The following is a 21295-nucleotide window of genomic DNA, read 5'->3' as shown; positions in this document are numbered from 1 at the left end:
TGTCCTTCTGTGTATATTTACCGAAACTTTTATCGGGTCACCAGGCGTTGTGCTTCAGTTATCTTGTGTTGTGAAAGCGATCTATAAACCCCTTATCGCTATCTGTTGGTCTCTCCCTTGTTCTCGATCTATGGAGCTCTTAGGTCTGTAGGCCATTCTGTTTTGATTCTACATCTTTATTCCCCATTTTCTCATGTTTTATTTTTCGTTTAGCAATAGCAGAGATGCCATGTCTCTGTCGATGAGTCGTTCGTTCAGTGGTGGTCGTGGCGTTCTTGAGAAAAAAAAATAACAAAATAATTTTAATTAAAAAGGAAGAGTATGGCATTTTTTATGCCATCGAACAAATTGCATGAAAATATAGTTCAACATTTGGAAACTGGTGCCGCGTAATTTTATTTTTCAATCAATAAACAATTGGAGAATACAATCAATAGTTGTTGTCCTGAAAACAACAATAAGCAATGGCATCATCTTGTATGCCGGACCATCAAGTGCCACAGAACAATATGGACAATAATAATATGGATATATCCGATGACGATATGGTGAATTCCGATGATGAAGATCAAAGCAAGCCAGAACAGGAGCATCAGGAATTACATGATGGCCACTTCAATTTTCCTGTAATTGTGAAGATATCTTTTCAATGTTGGGAATGTTCTCTCTAATGGTTTCCTTTTTTTATAGAACAATGCTACATGTTGGGTTTGCAATGGTTATTATGGACCTAATTTCGGTGAGCCTCTGTGTGGAACATGCCATGCCTTTCTCTATAATACCGAGCCTACAGAAGAATTGGAGACGACAATATCGGATGATGAAGATTCGGGCAATGATGAGCCTCCGTTTAAGGACAAAACTGAAGAAAATGACGATGATGAAGATGTCGATGTTGACGTTGATGTCGATGATGATGTAGAAGAAGAAGATCCCGATAATGATGCTGTTGAAGAAGATGTCATGGATGACGTTGAATTGGAGGCCGAAAACGACATGTTGGAAGTACGGGAGGATCAGCCAGAATTGCCTTTGGACAATGAAGTTGTGGAGAGACCACAAGTAGACCTCGTACTTCCTGTTGAAAGACCACGACCATCGGCTCCTCGCTCTCTGCCGCAACTTATGGAACTATTGTCGGAGGCTAGAGCAAATGCAAATGAAGTGGGTGTTGGTGCAATTACACCATCTCTAAGACCCTCAAACCATATTCTATCATTTCCAGTGGAGATAATGGTCATTATATTTTCTTATCTCGATGATATGTCCATGTGGAAGGCAAGTGAAGTTTGTAAACAGTGGCACGACATTATTGCCCAAAATACTTCACAACAAATGTGGCGTAAATATTTTAAGGAACGCTGGCCATTGTTTCAAAATCTTGTGGAAATACAGGATTGGATGAAACTGTATGGAGCTCTGATGAGTTCTTGTTTTTGCCGAACATGTCTTTTACAGATGGCGCTAAAGACACCACCAAGAGGACGTCAAAGTGCCATTAGAGCAAATTTCCTTATAAATGATTTTCGACTTCTTAATAGTTATGCCACTGAGGGCATAGAGGCTATACCATTGGATAAACAGAATACATACTGGCAGGCCAGTATATTGGGACCTCCAGGCAGTCCATATGAGGGTGGTAAATTTTTCATATTTATTTTCTTTCCGGAAAGGTAAAATTATACATTTCTTTAGAGTATTTGAACCATTCAACTAGGTTTTACTCATTCAATTGCAGATACCCCATGATTCCGCCTACAGTACGCTTTCTTACCAAAATTTTACATCCAAATGTTTCGCGGCACGGTGATGTTGGCATAGATATTTTCCAGCATAAATGGTCATTGGCATTGAATGTTTCCAAAGTTCTGCTCTCTGTACAAAGTTTGCTTACAGATCCTTATACAGAGGTAAATATATTTTCCCCTCAACTATCAAAATTTTTTTTTCAATCTCTGCAATAATGCTTTTAGGTTTGCATGGAACCAGACCTTGGCTATATGTATGAACACAATCGCTGCCGTTTTGAATCTTTAGCTCGTTCTTGGACGTGGAAATATGCCATGTTCGAACTAATTCCGCCACGTTAATATATTCAACTGTAGTATATAAAAAAAAAATAATTGGTTTGCTACTCCTGCTCCCAATTTTGTTTGTATTCCTTAAGCTTTAAAAGTATATTAACAAAAACAAAAAATACTAATGTAAGATTCCTTAATCTTTTCTCTTATATAATTTTTAAAAGTTAAACTTTTAACTATGACTTAGTAGTTACTATTAGTATTCATCTATTTGTTTAAGCTTGTATTAACATGTAAGTTAGTTTTCCACACTTCTCATTTTTCTTGATATGCTGTGCCATTTATTTCGGTTCCCAAAATTTATTTTCACAAATTTATTGCATTGTTAATTGAATTTCATCATTTATTTCTAAGTCCCATTCAAAAGTAAATTAGACATTTAAATTTATTAAATAATTTTTGCACAATGAAAATATCTCAAATAAATATTAACAACAATATAATTAAAAGTAAATAAAATAAACTATATGTTGAAAGCTTATTGAATATTTATTTAAATGTCTTGGTTACAGACAGTATTTTCTGGGATATGTAGGACCTTGAATTGCCATGACTCATATTTTAATGCAATGTTTCTTGAAGTAATCCAAAACCCTATACATTTACAAAGCTCTATATTTATTATTGCAGAATATAAGGTCGGCCAGTAAGCCCATCTGACAACTAATTTTGCTGTCAAAAGACATAATTGTGATTTGAAATTCAAATAAAGTCAAATCAAAGTAATAAAAAACTATTAAGTTTTGCTTCGTTAAAGAATTGTTTAAATACGCAACACGTCTTGGGTAATAATAAAATACTTGCATTTACGTATTATTTACATTACATTTTAAATAGTCGTACCTCACATAAAATTCGAAATGATTTCCCTGAAACGTTACTTATTTACTTATTTCAATATTTCTATTACCATTAGACATAAAAGGTGGGACATATCGGTAACAATTTCCGAAAAAAAGTCAAATATATCAAAGAAATCGACAATAGTATAGTAATATTTATACCAGACTTAGGTAAGGCGCGCAAAATGACAACATCGCCCAAATACTTCTAGGCAAGTTTTAGAAAAATCATAACTTCTAGAATGGCAAAATTATACCAGGTAATCTTATGCTAACATACGATATACTATTTATACCCTACAACACTATGTCTTGGGGGTATTATAAGTTTGATTGAGGCCAAAAATTATGTAACACCTCGAAATATTCGTTTCCCACAAAAGAAAGTATATATGGATCTTCCTATCTCTCCCAGCTGAGTCGATCTAGCTATGTATGTCCGTCCGTCCGTCTGTCCATGTTAATTTGTAATCACTCTACACGTCGCAATTATAGCCCGATCTTCACGAAATTTAGAATGGAGGTACGGCTAGGGTCAGAATAGAACCCTATTTCTTTTGGAGATGGTCGCGTAATATTTAGGGGTTGAAATGAATAATAAATCCTGATTTTTCAGTTGCTCTACAGGTCGCAATTATAGACCAATCAAAGCGGAAGTTAGCATGGGGCTAGAGCTTAGGGCTGGGCAGAAGCCTTCCAATTTTGATGGTCATCAGGTAATATTTAGTGGGTGAAATAGGTCACAGCATTTGTGTTAAATAAAAGTCAAATTTTCCATTAAACCGCGAATATTTTTAATCCCGACGAAATCACAAATAGACGAACAGGTCAATTCTGACCGTTACATAGATGCCGATAGTAAATATATCGGTTATATATAGCGAAATATATACAATGTGTATATACAAAGGAAGGGGATGTTAGTTAGAATGCTTATATCTCAAGAATGACTGGACCGATTTTGACAAATTTTGTCAATTCAGAATGTCCTCTTGACATAAAGGTATAAAATCTAAAAAATCGCAGAAAAATATGCCAATAAACATGTTAATATAGATTTTGTAGTATTTTGTGACATTTTTTTATTTTTTCATATTTTTATCGCATGCGATTTTTTCAATTTGACTTATAATATTTTGTAATATTTTTTCACCTTACAACACAGATTGGGGATATTATATAAGTATTGCAAATATCGTCCGATCCTCACGAAAATTTTCACAAGGGCAGGTTTGGGCTCAGAAGGATATCCGCAATATATTAGGGGGTTGAAATGGAACAACAACTAAAAATTTTCCTGATTTGACCGTAATAAAAGTCACAAAAGAAACCAAAGGACACGAAATCTCGCATAAAGTTAGAGTTAGGACAGCGGGTACAATGGACCACTAATTTTGTGTGAAAAATACCATCATTACTTACAGGCGATATCTGAAATAAACAAAAGGCGAATTTCTGGCTTTTTCATGCTGATTTTGTTGACGAATAATATAGCCAAATATCGTAGACAAGCAAATCTAAATTTGGAGATACAGAGGGGCTTCTTGCTTTTGGAGATGATTGCAAAATATTTAGGAGTTCAAATTAACCAAAAACAGAAATGTTTTTCCGATCACACAATTGAAGCCAATTGACACGCCTGTGAAGAGAGTTAAAGACAGGGAAGAATTCTAGCATTTTGGATGACCATTGGATTATATTTATCTGTAAATGTTGGGCAAATGTCCCTAGTCAAAATCCTAATTTCAAAAGTGAAATCTTCCAATATGGATTTGGACATAAGGGGGCTTCTAACATATTGTAGCGTTGTAGGGTATAACATAGTCGGCCCCGCACGACTATAGCCTTTTCTTACTTATTTTATTTATTATTTATAATATTTCAAAAATATTGCGAAACGTGGACCTATGCATATAATGTTCCACCACCGGAGTTAAAACCCATTATGACCTATAAATGCTAATTTTCAGATCAATCCATGGAAAAATGTGGCAAAAATCATTAAAATATGGAGTATCGGGAGGAACCGTTATATGGGGGCTAAACGAAAACGTGGACTTATACATAAAATATGTATTCCGCCACCGCTGCTAGAACCCATTATGATCTACAAATACAAATTTTTACACAAATCCATGAAAAATGTCGCGAAAATCATCAAAAGACAGAATATCGAGTGGTACCGTTATATGACGGCTTTACCAAAACGTGGATTAATATATCTCATTTTCAATACCAACCATCCTATACAATACAAATTGTTGTGCCAACAGGCAGACGGACGGACATCGTTAAATCAACTTAGAATTTTATGCTGTTACAAACGGAATGGCAAAGTTAGTATAAGGAGGGTATAAAAATGAAAACTTTCTTCTTCGAAATTTAGGTAAAGCAATACAACTGAAACTACATACTTCCCCGAAATAATCGTAGCGTCAATTACATTTCTGTGCAGTTTATTTTACTGTTAGCCTAATACCATTGTAAAGGCGTGGTGGGTCTATGTTTCTTAGTAAAATAATATCCGAATCTGAACTGATTTCAGTAAATTTGTCACTCATTTCGAATTTAGTTAGAGTCAGACATACACTGGTGGCCAAAACTAAAGCAACTGAAATTACAAGGAGAATAAATGCCCTGTAACTTTTTTAAAAATTAAGAAAATGAGAAAGTTTTTCTTGTTTTAAATTATGTACCTTATTCACTTTTTAAAAACCTAAAACAAAAAACCAAAATTCATTTTTGTATAAAAAATAATGTTTGGTAAAGTCAATTACCCCGATTTTGGCTTGGACAAAACTAAAGCAACTATGTTGTACATTCATATAACTGCTGCAATTTCAGTGGTTTTTACTGTGATATTTATCGCTTTTTGCTTTCTTCGACAATATCGCTTGTCATAAATCCTTTTTGAGAAGTTTTTTTGCAACAGCATGTGTTTTTCTTTTCGTTTTTAAGTACTGGCCAAAAAAAGTTTAAAAATGGCTAGAAGCAAATACCGTACATGAATAAAACAGCATATTATCAGTAACTATGAAAACAACATATCACAAAAAATGATTTCCGAGAAATATTTCATAAATATTTCTGTGATTTCATAATTATTTCTGTATACTAAGTCGGTTTTTTGAAACTGGATTAGTAGTAACAGTCTATAACGGATGAAGGCCGTGAAAAACTTCAGCCCATACTGATCCAAAGATTGTGAGAGAAATAAAAAAAAACAACCATTTAAGAGTTCAACTGGATTGGTGAGAGAACAATCATTGGATATAAGCTCGAGATCAGTGCGTAGACGAGTAGTGGCAGCTGGTCTGCATGCCCGTAAGACATAAAATTAAAGATATAAAAGCCATTTATATCTGAAAAAATCAAAAAGTCTTTCGGAAACGACAATATTAAGTGGAATCAAGCTCAATGAAAAAACATTATTTCGGGGATGAGTATACGTTTAATATTAAAGGCTCAGACGTGAAAAATTTTACGGTGAGAAGACCAAAAAATGAAGTACTCAAGCCGCAGTGTTGCAAAGGTACAGTGAAGCATGAGGGAGGGTCAAAAATGGCGTGGCGCTGTTTTTCTTTCTATGGACTTGGGCCTATCCATGAAATAAAGGAAGTAATGTATCGGTTTGTTTACAAAGATGTGTTGGACATCACGTTGTTCCCTTACGCTGAGTAAAATATTCATCTCATTTGGGTGTTTCAGCAAGACAATGATCCCAAACTTGCATCAAAACATGTCAAATATTTGTTACGGGAGTCAAAAATCGATGTTTTATCATGGCCGGCACAATCACCTGACCTAAACTCCATAGAAAACCTATGGAGTATCGTAGATAGGAAGATCAAGCGAGATTCGAAAACAAATAAGCACAACATTTTCTAAATAATTCGGGGTGCCTGGGAAAGCATACCCAAGGATCAAATTGAGCGGTTTATAGATTCAATGTCTCGTAGGTGTGCAGCTGCTATCAAATATAATGGATGCTATCGACTATTAGCCTAAATTTAATTATTTTAAAATAAAAAATCAAAAAGTTGCTTTAGTTTTGACCAAGCAAAAATTGGTCATTTTAGTTTTCCATATATTATTATACCCTCCACCATACTATGGAGGGTATATTAACTTTGTCATTCCGTTTGTAACTCCTCGAAATACTCATATCAGACCCAACAAAGTATATATATTCTTGATCAGCGTAAAATTCTAAGTCGATTTAGCGATGTCCGTCTGTCTGTCTGTCTGTCCGTCTGTCTGTCTGTCTGTTGTAATCACGCTATCTTTCGAATGAATTGAGATAGGTGGCTAAAATTTTGCACACATGTTTATTTTTCCAGTAGGCAGGTTAAGTTCGTAAATGGGCTATGTAGGTCCACGTTTTCATATAGCCCCCATATAACGGTACCTCCCTATATTCGGTATTTTGATGATTTTAGCGACATTATTCACGGGAATTGTTTCAAATTTGGTATTTGAAGTTCAAAATGGATACTACACCCTAAGACGGAAAATTATCCGTGCAGGTCCACGTCTTCGTATAGCCCCCATATAACGGTTCCTCCCGATATTCGGTATTTTGATGATTTTATCGACATTATTCACGGGAATTGTTTCAAATTTGGTATTTGAAGTTCAAAATGGATACTACACCCTAAGACAGAAAATTGTCTGTGCAGGTCCACGTCTTCATATAGCCCCCATATAACGGTACCTCCCTATATTCGGTATTTTGATGATTTTAGCGACATTATTCACCGGAATTGTTTTAAAATTGGTATTTGAAGTTCGTTATGGGAACTACAGTCTGTGACAGAAAATTGTCTGTGCGGGGCCAGGTCTTCGGATAGCCCCCATATAACGGTACCTCCCTATATTCGGTATTTTGATGATTTTAGCTACATTATTCACCGTTTATTTCAAGTTTCAAATTTGAATATGGTAATGGCTTATGAGAAACAATGCCTATGTATGCCCACGTCGTATAGACCCCAAAATAACGGCTATATTCGGTATTTTCAAAATTTTAACAGAATTTTTTAAGGATTTTATTTTTTGAAAATTTCCAAATTCGTTGCAAATGGTGGAGGGTATTAAAAGTTCGGCCCGGCCGAACTTACTGCTTTTTAACTTGTTTTTCGTTCAAAATTATTTTTGTATTTTTATTTTTAGTTTCTTAAAAGTGAATTAAAGACTCCTTTTAAAACTGGAAAAATAGTTACGATTTGTTTATTTTTGTAAAAGTTACAGGACATTTATTGTCTTTGCGATTTTAGTTGCTTTAGTTTTGGCCACCAGTGTACATATCGTGTTTGGTGCATAAAATTGTGAAATCGGCTGGCTCGGACTTTCAGATGATGCTGTAGTGTATGTGAAAAATTTCAGGAAAATGTGTTCATCAGTTTTTGCGTCTGTAAATTACAAACAATCAAACTTATATATAGATATGTTATAATCAAAGATAGATATATATATGTGATAATTTTTTGGAAAATATTGAAATATGCGTGAGGTACCAGATATATTGGACGAAAGCATTCCGCTTTATCTAATAGTGATAAAGACATTGCGACTTGCAACATTTAAAGCAAATCAAACATCTATAACAGATTTAGTGGGAATAAATGTTAATCATAATTTTGACCTCTTGTGGGGGAGGTACCTGAAGGTGTAAGCTAATAAATTTCATATTCACATCAGGTGTCTTATTTGACAGAAACATAAGGATATACCAAGTTTGTTTGGTAAGTGATGAGAGATGTTAATATCTCCAATTTGACCCTTTGTGGGAAAGGTTTCAGAAAGGCTGGGCCAATATCTAACATCTTCACTCCAGATCTTGTTTTATCAAAAATTTTGGGATATATGACATTTGAGGAGAATCGGATGTTTATTTCTTATCTTATGGGAGAAGTAATTATTTAAAATTTAAATCCCTTTGTGAGAAAGGTACCAGAAGGTATGGTCCGATATATTCCATCTTCACACCTGATCTTGTGTTGATGGATATATTGGTATATGTGATATTTAAATAGAGAATCGGATACTTATTTATCATTTTATGAGAGATAAAAGTATTCAAAATTTTGACCCGTGGGAAAGGTACCAGAAGGTATGGTCCGATATATTCCATCTTCACACCTGATCTTATGTTGATGGATATATTGGTATATATGATATTTGAAGAGAATCGACTACTTTTTCTCATTTTATGAGATATAAAATATTCAAAATTTTGACCCGTTGTGGTCTAGATGGATTGGTCCGACATATTCCATCTTCACACATGATATTATGTTGATAGAAATATTGGAATGCGCCGAGTTTGAAAATAATCGGATGCTCATTTCGCGTTTTGTGAGCTTCATGGCTATATGGAGTGAACCGATATATCGCATCCTCACACCAGATCTTGTGCTACTAGAAATATTCGGATATGTGAAATTTGAAGACAATCAGACGCTTATTTCACATTTTGCACAATTTCTGATTATTCAAAATGTTGACCCTTTGTGGTGGAGGTACTTTATGGAGTGGACTGAAATTGTCCAGTTGACCTAGCATTAATACAAATATTAGGATTTGCAAACAAGATTGAACGATCCTTTCTTTTTCTATGGCGTAAATTGTTTTCTATGAAAATATTGACCTTTTGTGGGGGACATACCATTAGGATTGGATCGATATTGCCCATCTCCAGACTCAATTTAAATTTGCCAATTATATTATGATGTACAAAGTTTGGATCACATCGAATGCTCCTTTCGAGAGTTATCGTGCGCACCAGCCAGCCAGACAAACAGATAGACGGATGGACGGACACCCCTAGATCGCCTTCAAATGTCCTGAAACGGATTTGGTCCAAAGACACGTAGGGTCTAAAACAGTCATTTCGATAAGGCACATGTTGTTCGTATCAAATGATATATAACCTCTGTTATGGGGTTAAGTTTAAAAGTATTAGAAAACAACAAAAAACACAGAATTTAATTTTTTCAATAAAAAATCCAGAGAGATTATGAAAGGAGAACTACCAATAGAAGACACGTTTTCAAACATTTATTGGAATTTTCGTATTATTAACGTATTACGCAGAATCTGTTGATTTTAAGTATAAACTGCCTTCGGCAGATAAGAATACGAGGATTATTTTTACACTTCATGCGATCCAACCAAGTTGTATATTTGGTTATGGTTAAAAACTTTAAACACTTATTGCGTGGCTTTTGGCAATTGCCGGCGCTTGAGTTCTGGTGGCCAACCGAAGTTTCATATTTTCAGCTGACCTCTTTGGCAAGTAAACACGGTCATTTTGTTGGTTTACAAACTGCTGGACAAAGAATATTATTCTCATCGGAGAAAACCAAATTCGACAGTTCACCACTTTCGACCAAGCGAAGCAACTATTTAGGTCTATTGAGTCTATTTTCTTTCTGTTGCGGATTAAGTCCTTTCAGCTCACGGTTTCGATGAAGTCGCTTCTTTACTTTTCGAACCAATTCTGCTGATGTTGCTGTTTTCTTCCGTCCACTTACTTGACGTCGGTCTACGCTACCCATATCACGGTAATGAGCGATGGTACGACACTCAAAAGATTTGCTTACATTTAAATGCTGGAGTGTTCTAACGATAGCCACTTGTGTTTTTCCAGCCAAATATAAAGAAATCCCACTATCACGCTTGAATTCCATCACGAATAATATTTTTTCAGGAAAATTCTCACCAGAATGCTTTTGTACGCCTGTAAACAATATAATGATCTGTCATTGTCGGGCGAGTGGATTAGAAATGACAACAGTCTGAACAGTCACTTTCTGCCCTGAACGACATTCCACGTTTTCGTATAATGCCATATAACAGTACCCCACAAAATTCGGTATTTAACTGGATTTTTCAACAAAATTTTTTGAAATTCTGCATTGTAAGTTCCCAGTGACAGGAATACTGGATCTCGGTACTCTCAAAATTATTATGTTCTCCTACCGAACTTAACTTCTTTTCACCCGCATAAGATTCATTTAATACTCATAACATATATTGGGCGCCAAATAACATTTGATGCAGAAGTTATCATTTCTTCAACTTTCACTGTAATAATAAAACACCTGCTGCTAACCGGAGATAGCTTTTAGCAAAAGCTCCATAAACAATGAGCATAAAGCTTACACTCTTCGCAGAAAATCAGCTGCTGGGAAAATTCTAAAGCGAATTGAATGCTCTCTCCTGGAAAAACCATGATGCCATTCAGGCACACACACGCACACCAACAGACATACACATGGAAAAACACACAGGTAGATAGACATGAAAACAAAATAAGCATAATCAGTACGAATTTGAACTTACATTGAATAGCGTCGTGTGGGTTAAAACGAATCAAAGAAAAGTGAATGTTTAACTACTCTTTTTTATGGTTGAAAATTTATTTAAAAGTGTAACTGAAAAAATTGTTTTAATAAAAAAAAATTGAGAAATAATAATAAAAAGTGAAAAATTAATGGCGTTTGCGAGTTGCAAAAATCAAATGTGCAAAATATTAAACGATTGAAAACGCGTCTCGGTTTCCAGTTTTCCTGTTCGTTTTTGGTACCTTTTGAAAAGGCAAAGGTGAAATTTCTGATACATTTCTTCTTGTTGCGCTCGGGTCTTTTGTTATGACGAAATTCACCACACTGAATTATGATTTTTTGATGGAAACTGGCTGTGCCACCTGATTCCTTTTCTCCAACCCCCCAAAATCACCTGCTCTTCTCTTCTCCGCGCCCCCCTTGTCAGTGGGTTTCAACCAATGCCAATTAGCAGTGATATGTGCGCTGATGTGTTTGTTTAGTTCTTACTTTCAAAAGTGTCAGTAGTTGCGAGAGATGTGGTGTTATTAGGTGTCTCTATCGTGTGTGTCTGTGTATTTTTTAAATATTAAAAATAAAAAAATATAAAAATGTGAAAAATATTCAAAAATATTCTTGTTAAGAAAAGTTACTAAAGAAAAAGAAAAGAAAACAAGAAAAAATAAATTCTATCCCCAAAAAAGTTAAATATCACAGTGCAAATAGTGTAACCTTAACATTTCATTTAATTAATTTATTCAACAGTTATTTGAATTCTGCCCCTCTCAACGTTTTATGGTTCCTGCCCGCTGCAATGGTATGCTGCTGTGGTTCTCTTCTGAATAATTAAACACACTTATATACCCATAAAGTTACAGTCATCTTTTACCTTTAACCATTACACCTATCACTGTAACAAAGTTTACATGTGTAGCTACTCTGCCATTCTCGCGCGCTCTCCCTCTCTCCCTCTCCCATCCATTCTTATAACCAACAAGTAACTAAAGCTTTCGGTTGCAACAAAAAGGTATGTTGCTTTTTCTAATACATTTTCACCTCAGTAGCTTTTTTACATCCTCTCTTACTCTCACTTTCACACGTCCTCTCTCTCTCGGTCACTTAACTCTTCTGCCAATTCTGTAATACATGTTCGCGAGACAAAGCACAAGGACTCTGGCTGGATAAATCCTCGTAGCATTTAGTTGGAGGGTTTCTTAAGGCACGAACATGTTTGTGGCAAATATTTATTTTATATTTCATTCGCTGTGTGCCAGTGCGAATGTATGTGTGTTTGTTTATGAATTTTGGTATGCGTATGTGTTTATAGTTTGGTGTAGTTTTTTTTCTTCTTCTTCCTTTTTACTAAAGCCGTTTTATTATAGTGAACGAACGAACGCAGAGGTCACCTATAGAGAACACACACAGTGTCAAATTTGTTTGAATAGGACAAAATTTGGTCCAGGTTGGGCGTATTTGGATATATCAGCAATACCTAACCACCCTCATCAAATAAATTCGAATCAATTCAAAGGTCAAGAGTTAAGATTTCAGAAGAAATAAGTGAAAAACGCGTTAGGTTCGGCAGGGTTGAAGTTTTAGAGGGAGTATCTACAGGGTGAGATAAAAAACTGCAACAAAGTCAAACGCCATAATTTTTAATTTTTTTTTTAAATTTTATTGAATGAAAGCAAAAATGTCGGAAATAGCATCAAATTTTAGAATAAGTTTAGATTTGTTCGAATTGGTCACCTTGGCTCGAATTATGGTCTTCAAACGGCCAATGAAACCGTCACATGCTGCCCGAATGTTGCTCTGCGGTATTTTGGCCTATTCCCGGCGAAGCGCTTGCTTGAGGTGATCGACACTTTGGTATTTTTAGTGCCAACCTTTCTTCCCAAAGTACTCCAGACACAATAGTCCAACGGATTGATATCTGGAGATTTCGGTGGGCATTGTGCGCTAAAAATGAAGCGAGGAACCTCATGTTGTAACCATTCTTGGGTGGCGCACTGAGTGCGATGGTGCTGAGTCCTGTTGGAATATCCAAGGTCCGCTGCAGTTTTTCATCTCACCCTGTATACATGGCATCTTCGCATTTTACTTAATTTTGATATATTTACGAAGTTTGAAGGAAGTTGGGTAGAAAGTATCACTTGGTCCGAACATAGGACTAAACATAAATCTGCTTTTGCTTGGACTCCCTTTTATGAATTTCTCAAAATCTTTAACGCTTTTTGGGTATTTATCAGAAGAAGTTGCCCGATATATAACATTTTCACACTAGATCTTATATTAATGAAAATGTGCAAAGTTTAAAGGAAATCAGACACTTATTCTACTATTTTGCGGAGATACTTTTCTAAATAACGTGTACTTTTTGTGGCATAATTACAAGAAGGATTGGACTTTAATTCTCGATCTATTGTTAGCAAAAATGGGCGAAATTTAAGAAAAGTTGGAGAATTATTTCTCATTTTATAGAAGTTATATAAAATGCTAAGCTTTGATGGGGAGGTATCCATATTCACATCAGATCCCTGATAAAAAATAATAAGACATACCAAGTGTGAAAAAAATCGTTGACTTGTTTCGCAAGCTATGAGATATATAAGAATTCAAAATTGTGATCCTTTGTGGGGGTAGTACCAGAAGGGTTGGGTCGGTATCTATTATCTTTACATCAGATATTGTGTATGCTTATTTCGCATTTTATGAGAGATAATATTATTTAAAATTTTGAAATCGTATGTTTTAAAGAAAATCCAGGCATTTCATTCATATTTCGGGAAAATATTTTATTATTTTAACAAGGGGATGTTGTCAAACGAATAATTTTGAAAAAATGCAAAACGTATCTAAGCGTGACTTTACTTGGTTGGAATATTTGCATTTTATACGTTAGGAGAATATTTGCAGTGATAAAGTTCAAATTTGTTGTATGCGGGGGGTTTGACTTTTTGTCACGGCTTAGGACAACTGTGCATTGCCTAAAATACTAGGATGCACTAGAGTTGTGTCAGTCTAGTTCATAGTTCAGTACACCAGTTCCTAAACGTATGAGTGATTTCATTTCTACTCATACGCAGAGTTTTCGGAGTCCACGGAATGGCATCTTTTAATACCCTCAGCCATATGGCTAGAGGGTATACATCATTTGAATCGGTCAAAACTTTCCTCATAGAAATAACGGTTTTCTTTGGACCAAATCAGTTTCAGGACATTTGAGGTGTACGTCCGTTCGTCTGTCTGGCTGGCTGGTGCGTACGAAGAGATTATCCAATTTGGTCCAAACTTAGTACATCGTAATATTGTTTTCAAACTTAGATCGAGTTCGGAGATGGGCGATTCATTCCCACTTCTGGTAACTCCCCCATAAAAGGTCGAAATTTTCAAAAAAGAAATTTCTTGCACAGAAAGATAAAGGATAATCCGAGTTTGCTTCAACTTTGCAAATCCTAATATTTGCATTAGTCCAAGATGAGGTGCGAAAATAGACAATATCGGTTCACTCCATTAACTACCTCCCCCAAAATAGGTTAAAATTTTGAATAATTTCTTATTAACTTTATTTTGGCTTAAGGTCAATTGAAAACATCAGTGTTTTATTTTTATAATTTTGAGACGTCGGTGAAACAAGACTGTTGCTTTTCTCAATAAAAATTTTTGCCTGAAGATGAGTGTCGAAGACAGTCGAAATGTCGGAAAATTAAAATATATAAATATATATATACTTAAATATATATATACTTATATCTGGCATAACTTGCTATATATATATATATATATATATATATATATATATATATATATATATATATATATAATTCTAATAAACTGTGACATAAGAGTCAGATTGTCTGCAAATTTCGCAAATCACAATATTTTTAATAATCCAAGATCTGGTGTGAAGGTGGGATATATCGGTTCACTCCTTCTGGTACCTCCCCCGTAAAGAGTAAAAATTTTGAATATCCGTGAAGCTCATAAAACAAACAACGGCACATCTCAATATTTCTATTAAACAAAGATCTCCTATAACAATGGTATAAATCGAACCATTCCTTCTGGTACCGCCCCCACAAAGGGTCCAAATTTTGAATAACCAAAACGAGTAACCAAAATCCGAAACAAGCATCAGGTTCTCTTCAAGTTTTTTATTCGTTGTGATGATGGAATACATCGGCTAACTCCTTCTGGTACCTCCCCTACAAAGGGCTCAACATTTTGAAATACAAAACGAGAAATAAGCATCCAACTCTCTTCACAAAAACTTCACACATTTTTGCTACCGGAAGATATGTTGTGAAGATGATGGATATCTGCCAACCCCTTCTGGTACCTCACCCACAAAGGGTCACAATTTCCAACACTTATATCTGGCATAACTTGCTATGTAATCAGGCGTAATTTGTCACAATTTTGTGATTCTCTATTCATTTCTATTTTCTATTCATTGTCTTTGACAACATCTCATTGTCGTCGATAAATCCATCCTGTATGTATATTATTAGAACTTGGAACCTGTTTTCAATGAAGAAAAATTTGACAAAGTAAATTACAGGAAATTAAGAGCTGATTATCCTTATCTGAAATTAGAATATCTTAAAATTAGTACCATGAGCATATACATGGTACAATAACAAGGGGTAAAATAAAGTCATCTCTTAAAAACAGTTCTAGTTAATACCTCAGCCGGAGAAGGAGATCCAACCTATTTATCTAAATTATTTACATAGTGTTAAGGGTAGACCCTATCAACCTATAGATTTTAAGAATGAAATTTCTATGCAAATTGCAAAGTTTTTTTTTATGGGCGAAAGAGAACAATCTCAATGCAACAAATCAAAATGCAAAATGGTTTTTGAGCCATTCTTATGTTGTTAATGTATCAAAAGAGCAAAAAACCTAAGTTATGCACAATTACAATGTTGTCATAATTTGTGTTTACTTTGTACTACAAATGAATTTAATTGTTGAATTATGTCGATTTGTTCCTTTTCAAAAAATGATTTTTTTTTGTGGTTTCGTTAATTTTCCATTGTTTATTTTAGCATTAATAATTGAGTTGAATATTTAAATAGTTGACAAATTATCATAAGCATATAAAATGGAAGTAGAAGGAAAAATTTGAAAATTCATTCAACTTCCATTCCTAGCTGACATTTTCTCTAATCCAGAAGCTGCAATTTTGTTTCATGTCAGAAAAAACTAATCGGTTATCATAGTAGCATTTTGTACATTATTACAGTTCTGGAACAGAGCATGTGGTGTGCGCCTTAAAAAGGGGTAACTATGAAAATAATTGATAGCTAGAAGAAGAAGAATGTTGCCAACCATTATTAGGGAACAGCTGATTATTCCAATGACTTAAATGTCAATAAGGGGGAATAATTTAAAAAGAAAATGGAAAAATTAAACGAGGAAAATGGCAGCCAGAATTTCCTGGCAGAAATTGTAAGAAAATTCTTTCCTTTTTATCTCATCAGCGAAGAAGATTGGATGCGTGGCTCCCAGCTCCCAGCGAAGTACAACACCCGGCATTTTTTGGCGATAAGTTCCATAAGTAAAAGGAATTACATTTATTAATTTGATGTGTTCAACAAAATAAATGAAAAGAATACAAAATCCAAACATTTTTTTAGCTAAAAAGGCTTTAAACAATCTTAACACAAAATATAAAATTTAAAAAGCTAAAATGTGAACATTTAAGAACTAAACCTGAAAGTATTCTTAATAATTATACGAAAACTAAATAAACATCTTAAAGTTTGGCAAAATTTTAAACAAAAAGGAAAGACTTGAAACTGAATTAAGTTTAAACAAAACAAAACTGAATTAAGTTTAAACAAAATGAAAATGAATTAAAGTTAAAACAAAACGAAACTGAATTAAGCTTGAAAAAAAACTTAATAAATACAAAGAAAAATCTTAAAAATTAAGTCCTGTCAGAATTTTTGGAGTAAAGAGCCACACCATCGCCCATCCAATCCATCGAGGGAGGCGCAGATTTTCCGTCACTGCTATTCCAGCGTGACTTGGTATCTTCCCTATAGACGTCACTATAAACTCCGGACAAACAGACGGACGACGAGGCGACATAATTAGATTCCGCGGTTTTCCTGAAAAGAAAAGTACAATTTTTAAATAAAAAGGGGTAAACAAAAGAAGTTTAATTTAAGATTTACTCGCCTGGTGTTGCAGTGCAGGAACCCTCGTTGAATTGAATTGGTGTCGACTTACTGCCTTTTGTTTGTCCTGGCCTGGAATTGGAAAATAAAGTATCATTTTTTAATCTTGAACCGGGAATGTAGTTATAAAGCTAAACTTCATACTATTACGTACTTACTCCTTGGGAAGAACCTTGTCCATTAGCTGCCATCAGTGGTCCTAACTCTTGATACCCGCCATCGAACCCTGAAAAGGAAAAAGAAAGAGAAGGAGCTTAGAGTTGGAATTAATTTTTTTATGGAATTAATAATTACGTTTCCTGCTTCTTTTCATTGATTGGTAGTATAAATCAATATGTAATGTACAATAGGTGTAATAAAATTGTATACTTCCAAATGAAGATGATGTCGTTGGCTTAAGGCCATTAAGAAGGTGGTAGGGATGGTTTAAACGGAGGTAAGTGAAGGGTCAAATTTGGGACGTCAGGGAGTGGTGACGTCATGGCGAGAGGTGTTCTCGGTGGGAGGGCTATCTCTTGGTCGGACAGCCGCCAAGAGAGCTGTTTCCGGAGGAAAGAATTGGGTTAAAGTGAGTTTAAGATTGAGTTTTTGGTAGGCAAGTGTAGTTTTTTTGTATTTTTAGGCATGTTTCAGGCTTCTAATAATATTCCCCTTTTAGATATTCGTGCAAGCCCGGTATGATATTTTTTTTTTGTGTTCAACCGAAAAGGTCTTCAAGTGGCAAGAACCACTCCTCACCCGACGAGCCATAGCCGCGCTAAACGCCAGCATACCGGCAACGCCACTTAAAGCCCAGTATTGCGATTTTTCGTCATCCTCGGAAAACGGTAGTTACAAGCATTTATGCACACATATACTTGTATAGTCTTAGTATATTATATGCTAACTTAGATAAAAAAACAAGTTTTAGACAAATGTATACCCTCAGCTTTGCGTTATGATTGTTCCAACTGTTGACCCTCCATGGAGTAGGTTCTGAAGGAAAGGGCCAACATTGAACATTTCGTTTCGGGCCTAAATAAATTTGATATAAATATATTGGCTACTTCCTTCACTTTATGTGAGATATGTGATGATTTTTAGACAATGTTTAAATGTGCGTCGGGTACCAGATATGGTCGACCGAAGTATTCCATTTTCATACTTCATCTAATGCAGATAAAAATATTGATATGGGCAAAATTACAACATCATCGAACATTTATATGCAATTTTATGCGGAATCATAAATTCCATATTCATCTCAGGTTTCTGGTTGAGAGAAATATTTAGATATAGCAAGTTGCAAAGAATCGTTGACTTGTTTCGCAAGTTATGCCAAATAAAAGTATTGAAAATTGTGACCCTTTGTGGGTGAGGTACCAGAATAGATATATATCATCTTCACAACAGAGCTGGTGTTCGCTAAAATGTTTACATGTGTGAAATTTGAGGAGAGTTGGATGCTTGTTTCGCTTTCTTTGGGGGTTTCGAAATCGTCAACTATATGCGGGGGATGTTTTAGACCCCACGAAAAAATGGTCCGATCTCTACCTTCTTTATAACATATCATGTGTTGATGGAAATAGTGAGATGTACCAAGTCTGAGTTGAATGTCTTGAAACAGATTTGGTCCAAAGAAACCTTGGGTCTACAATCATCACTTCGACTAGGCGCGTTTTGGCCGTATCAAATGATATATACCCTCTATTGTCATGTGGTGGAGGGTATAACAAGTTATAAAGTATCAGTCTGATTTGCCGACAAAAGTATACCCTCAACCTTGCGTTATGATTATTCAAACTGTTGACCCTTTATGGGGGAAGTTCCGAAGGATTAGGTCAATATTGTCCATTTCGATCTGATCTAAGTCTGATAAAAATATTACAAGATGCCAGATTTGGACTATATCGACTACTTTATTTACTTTATATGAGATATGGGATAATTTTTGGAAAATGTTGAAATATAGCGGGTCGAAGTATAGCACTTCATGTAATACTAATAAAAATGGTATGTGCAAGATTTAAAGAAAATCGAACATTTATTTATTTTATACGAATAATCAAAATGTAGAATTTTTGTGTGAGGGAGGTACAAGAAGGAGTTGGCTGATAAATTCCATAGTCGCTTCAGATTTCTGGTTGAAAAAATCGTAAGACACACCAGGTTTGAAAAGAATAGTTGACTTGTTTCGCAAGCTATGAGAGACATAAGTATTAAAAATTGTGATCCTTTGTGGCGAAAGTACCAGAAGGGGTGGTTCGGTATTTATCATCTTCACATCAGATCTTGTGTTAGTATAAATATTGTAATGTGCAAAGTTTAGAAATAATCAGATTCAGATTTCGCATTTTATGAGAGATACTATTATTTAAAATTTTGAGCACTTTGTGGGGGAAGTAGAAGGAGTAGACCGATACATCCCATCTTCACACCCGATATTTCCTTAGTAGAAATATGGGGATGTGTTATTCAAAATGTTGACCCCTTTGTGGGGAAAGTACCACAAGAAGTGGTCCGATATCTACCATCTTCACATCAGATCTTTTATTAGTAGAAATATTTAAATGTCTGACGTTTAAAACGAATCAAATGCTTCTTCCACCTTTTTTGTGAGATATAACTATTTAACATATTGACCCATAGTGGGGGAGGTAGACCAATATATGGGTATGGGTATGAGTGAATAACATTTTAAAAGATTTATAAACATTCTAAATGTTTACCCTTTGTGGAAGGTACTTGATAGATCGATATTGATAATTTTCGCTCCTGATGTGGATTTTCGGATTTGCAAAATTCGAACAAAATTGGATGATCCTTTCTTGTGCTATTAGGTAAATTATTTTCTATGAAAATGTTAACCTTTTGTGGGGGGGAGGTGCTGGAATTAGTAAACCAATATATCCGATCCGATCTTTTGTTAACAAAAATATTGAGATTTGAACACAATCCGACCCTTATTTCACATCTTATAAGAGTTATAACTATTCAACATTTTAATCCTTTTGTGGGGGAGTTACTTGAAATATAAATTTTACACACCACAAAGAATATATATTCTAGATCAGCATTAAATTCGAAGTCTATTTAAGGACGTCCATCTCTAGATTCTGAACGAATTAAAGTAGGTTGATAAAATTTTACTCAGATGTGTGTTTGTTCTGCAGTATTCTTTTTTTGGTATTGAAAATATGTTATATAGGGTGAGATGAAAAAACTTCAATCAACTTCAGACTGCTGTCATTTCTAAGCCACTCGTCCGACAGCTGTTAAAATTATTCCAGTGACAGCTCATTATATTGTTTACAAGCCTACAAAAGCATTTTGGTGAGAATTTTCCAGAAAAAAAATTATTCGTGATGGAATTCAAGCGTGATAGTGTGATTTTTTTATATTTGGCTGGAAAACCACAAGTGGCTATCGTTAGAGCACTCCAGCATTTAAATGTGAATAAATCTTTTGTGTCTCGTACCATCGCTCGTTACCGTGATACTGGTAGCGTAGCCCGACGTCAAGGAAGAGGACGGAAGAAAACAGCAACATCAGCAGAAATGGTTCGAAAACTAAAGAAACGACTTGATCAAAACCCGCGTCGCAGTGGCCGAAAAATGGCTCGTGAGCTGAACATATCGGAATATTCCATTCGGCAAATATTGAAAAATGAGATCGGGGTAAAGCCGCAACAGAAAGAAAATAGACTAAAAAACTAAAGAGTGGCTTCGCTTGGCCGAATGTGGTGAACTGCCGAATTTGGTTTTCTCCGATGAGAAAACATTCATTGTCCAGCAGTTTGTAAATAAACAAAATGATCGTGTAACTTTTGTTGGCCACAAAAACTTAAGCGTCGACCATGGTGATGGTGTGGGCCGCCA

The 21295-nt window shown here is 35.1% G+C and overlaps 2 protein-coding genes across 2 annotated transcripts in view; both read left to right on the top strand.

Moving 5' to 3' along the window:
- The first annotated feature begins 204 nt into the window (after positions 1-204).
- LOC101899468 (uncharacterized) lies at positions 205-2746 on the top strand. Its single transcript, XM_005180766.4, has 4 exons — positions 205-626; positions 691-1673; positions 1739-1910; positions 1974-2746. The coding sequence occupies exons 1-4, from the start codon at positions 465-467 to the stop codon at positions 2088-2090; spliced, it is 1434 nt and encodes a 477-aa protein (XP_005180823.1). The 5' UTR covers positions 205-464; the 3' UTR covers positions 2091-2746.
- Positions 2747-11270: 8524 nt separating this feature from the next.
- The window catches only part of LOC101898782 (serine-rich adhesin for platelets), a 364178-nt gene continuing 354153 nt past the window's right edge, over positions 11271-21295 (top strand). The window contains exon 1 of the mRNA XM_059131527.1: positions 11271-12067. The gene's annotated coding sequence lies outside the window, so the exon portion shown is untranslated. The remainder of the gene's footprint in view (positions 12068-21295) is intronic.

The sequence above is a fragment of the Musca domestica genome, unplaced genomic scaffold, assembly GCF_030504385.1.
Source record: "Musca domestica strain aabys unplaced genomic scaffold, Musca_domestica.polishedcontigs.V.1.1 11, whole genome shotgun sequence".
Lineage (NCBI taxonomy): Eukaryota > Metazoa > Arthropoda > Insecta > Diptera > Muscidae > Musca > Musca domestica.
Note: the sequence above shows the minus strand (reverse complement) of the source record. Positions and strands in the feature narration are given on the sequence as shown.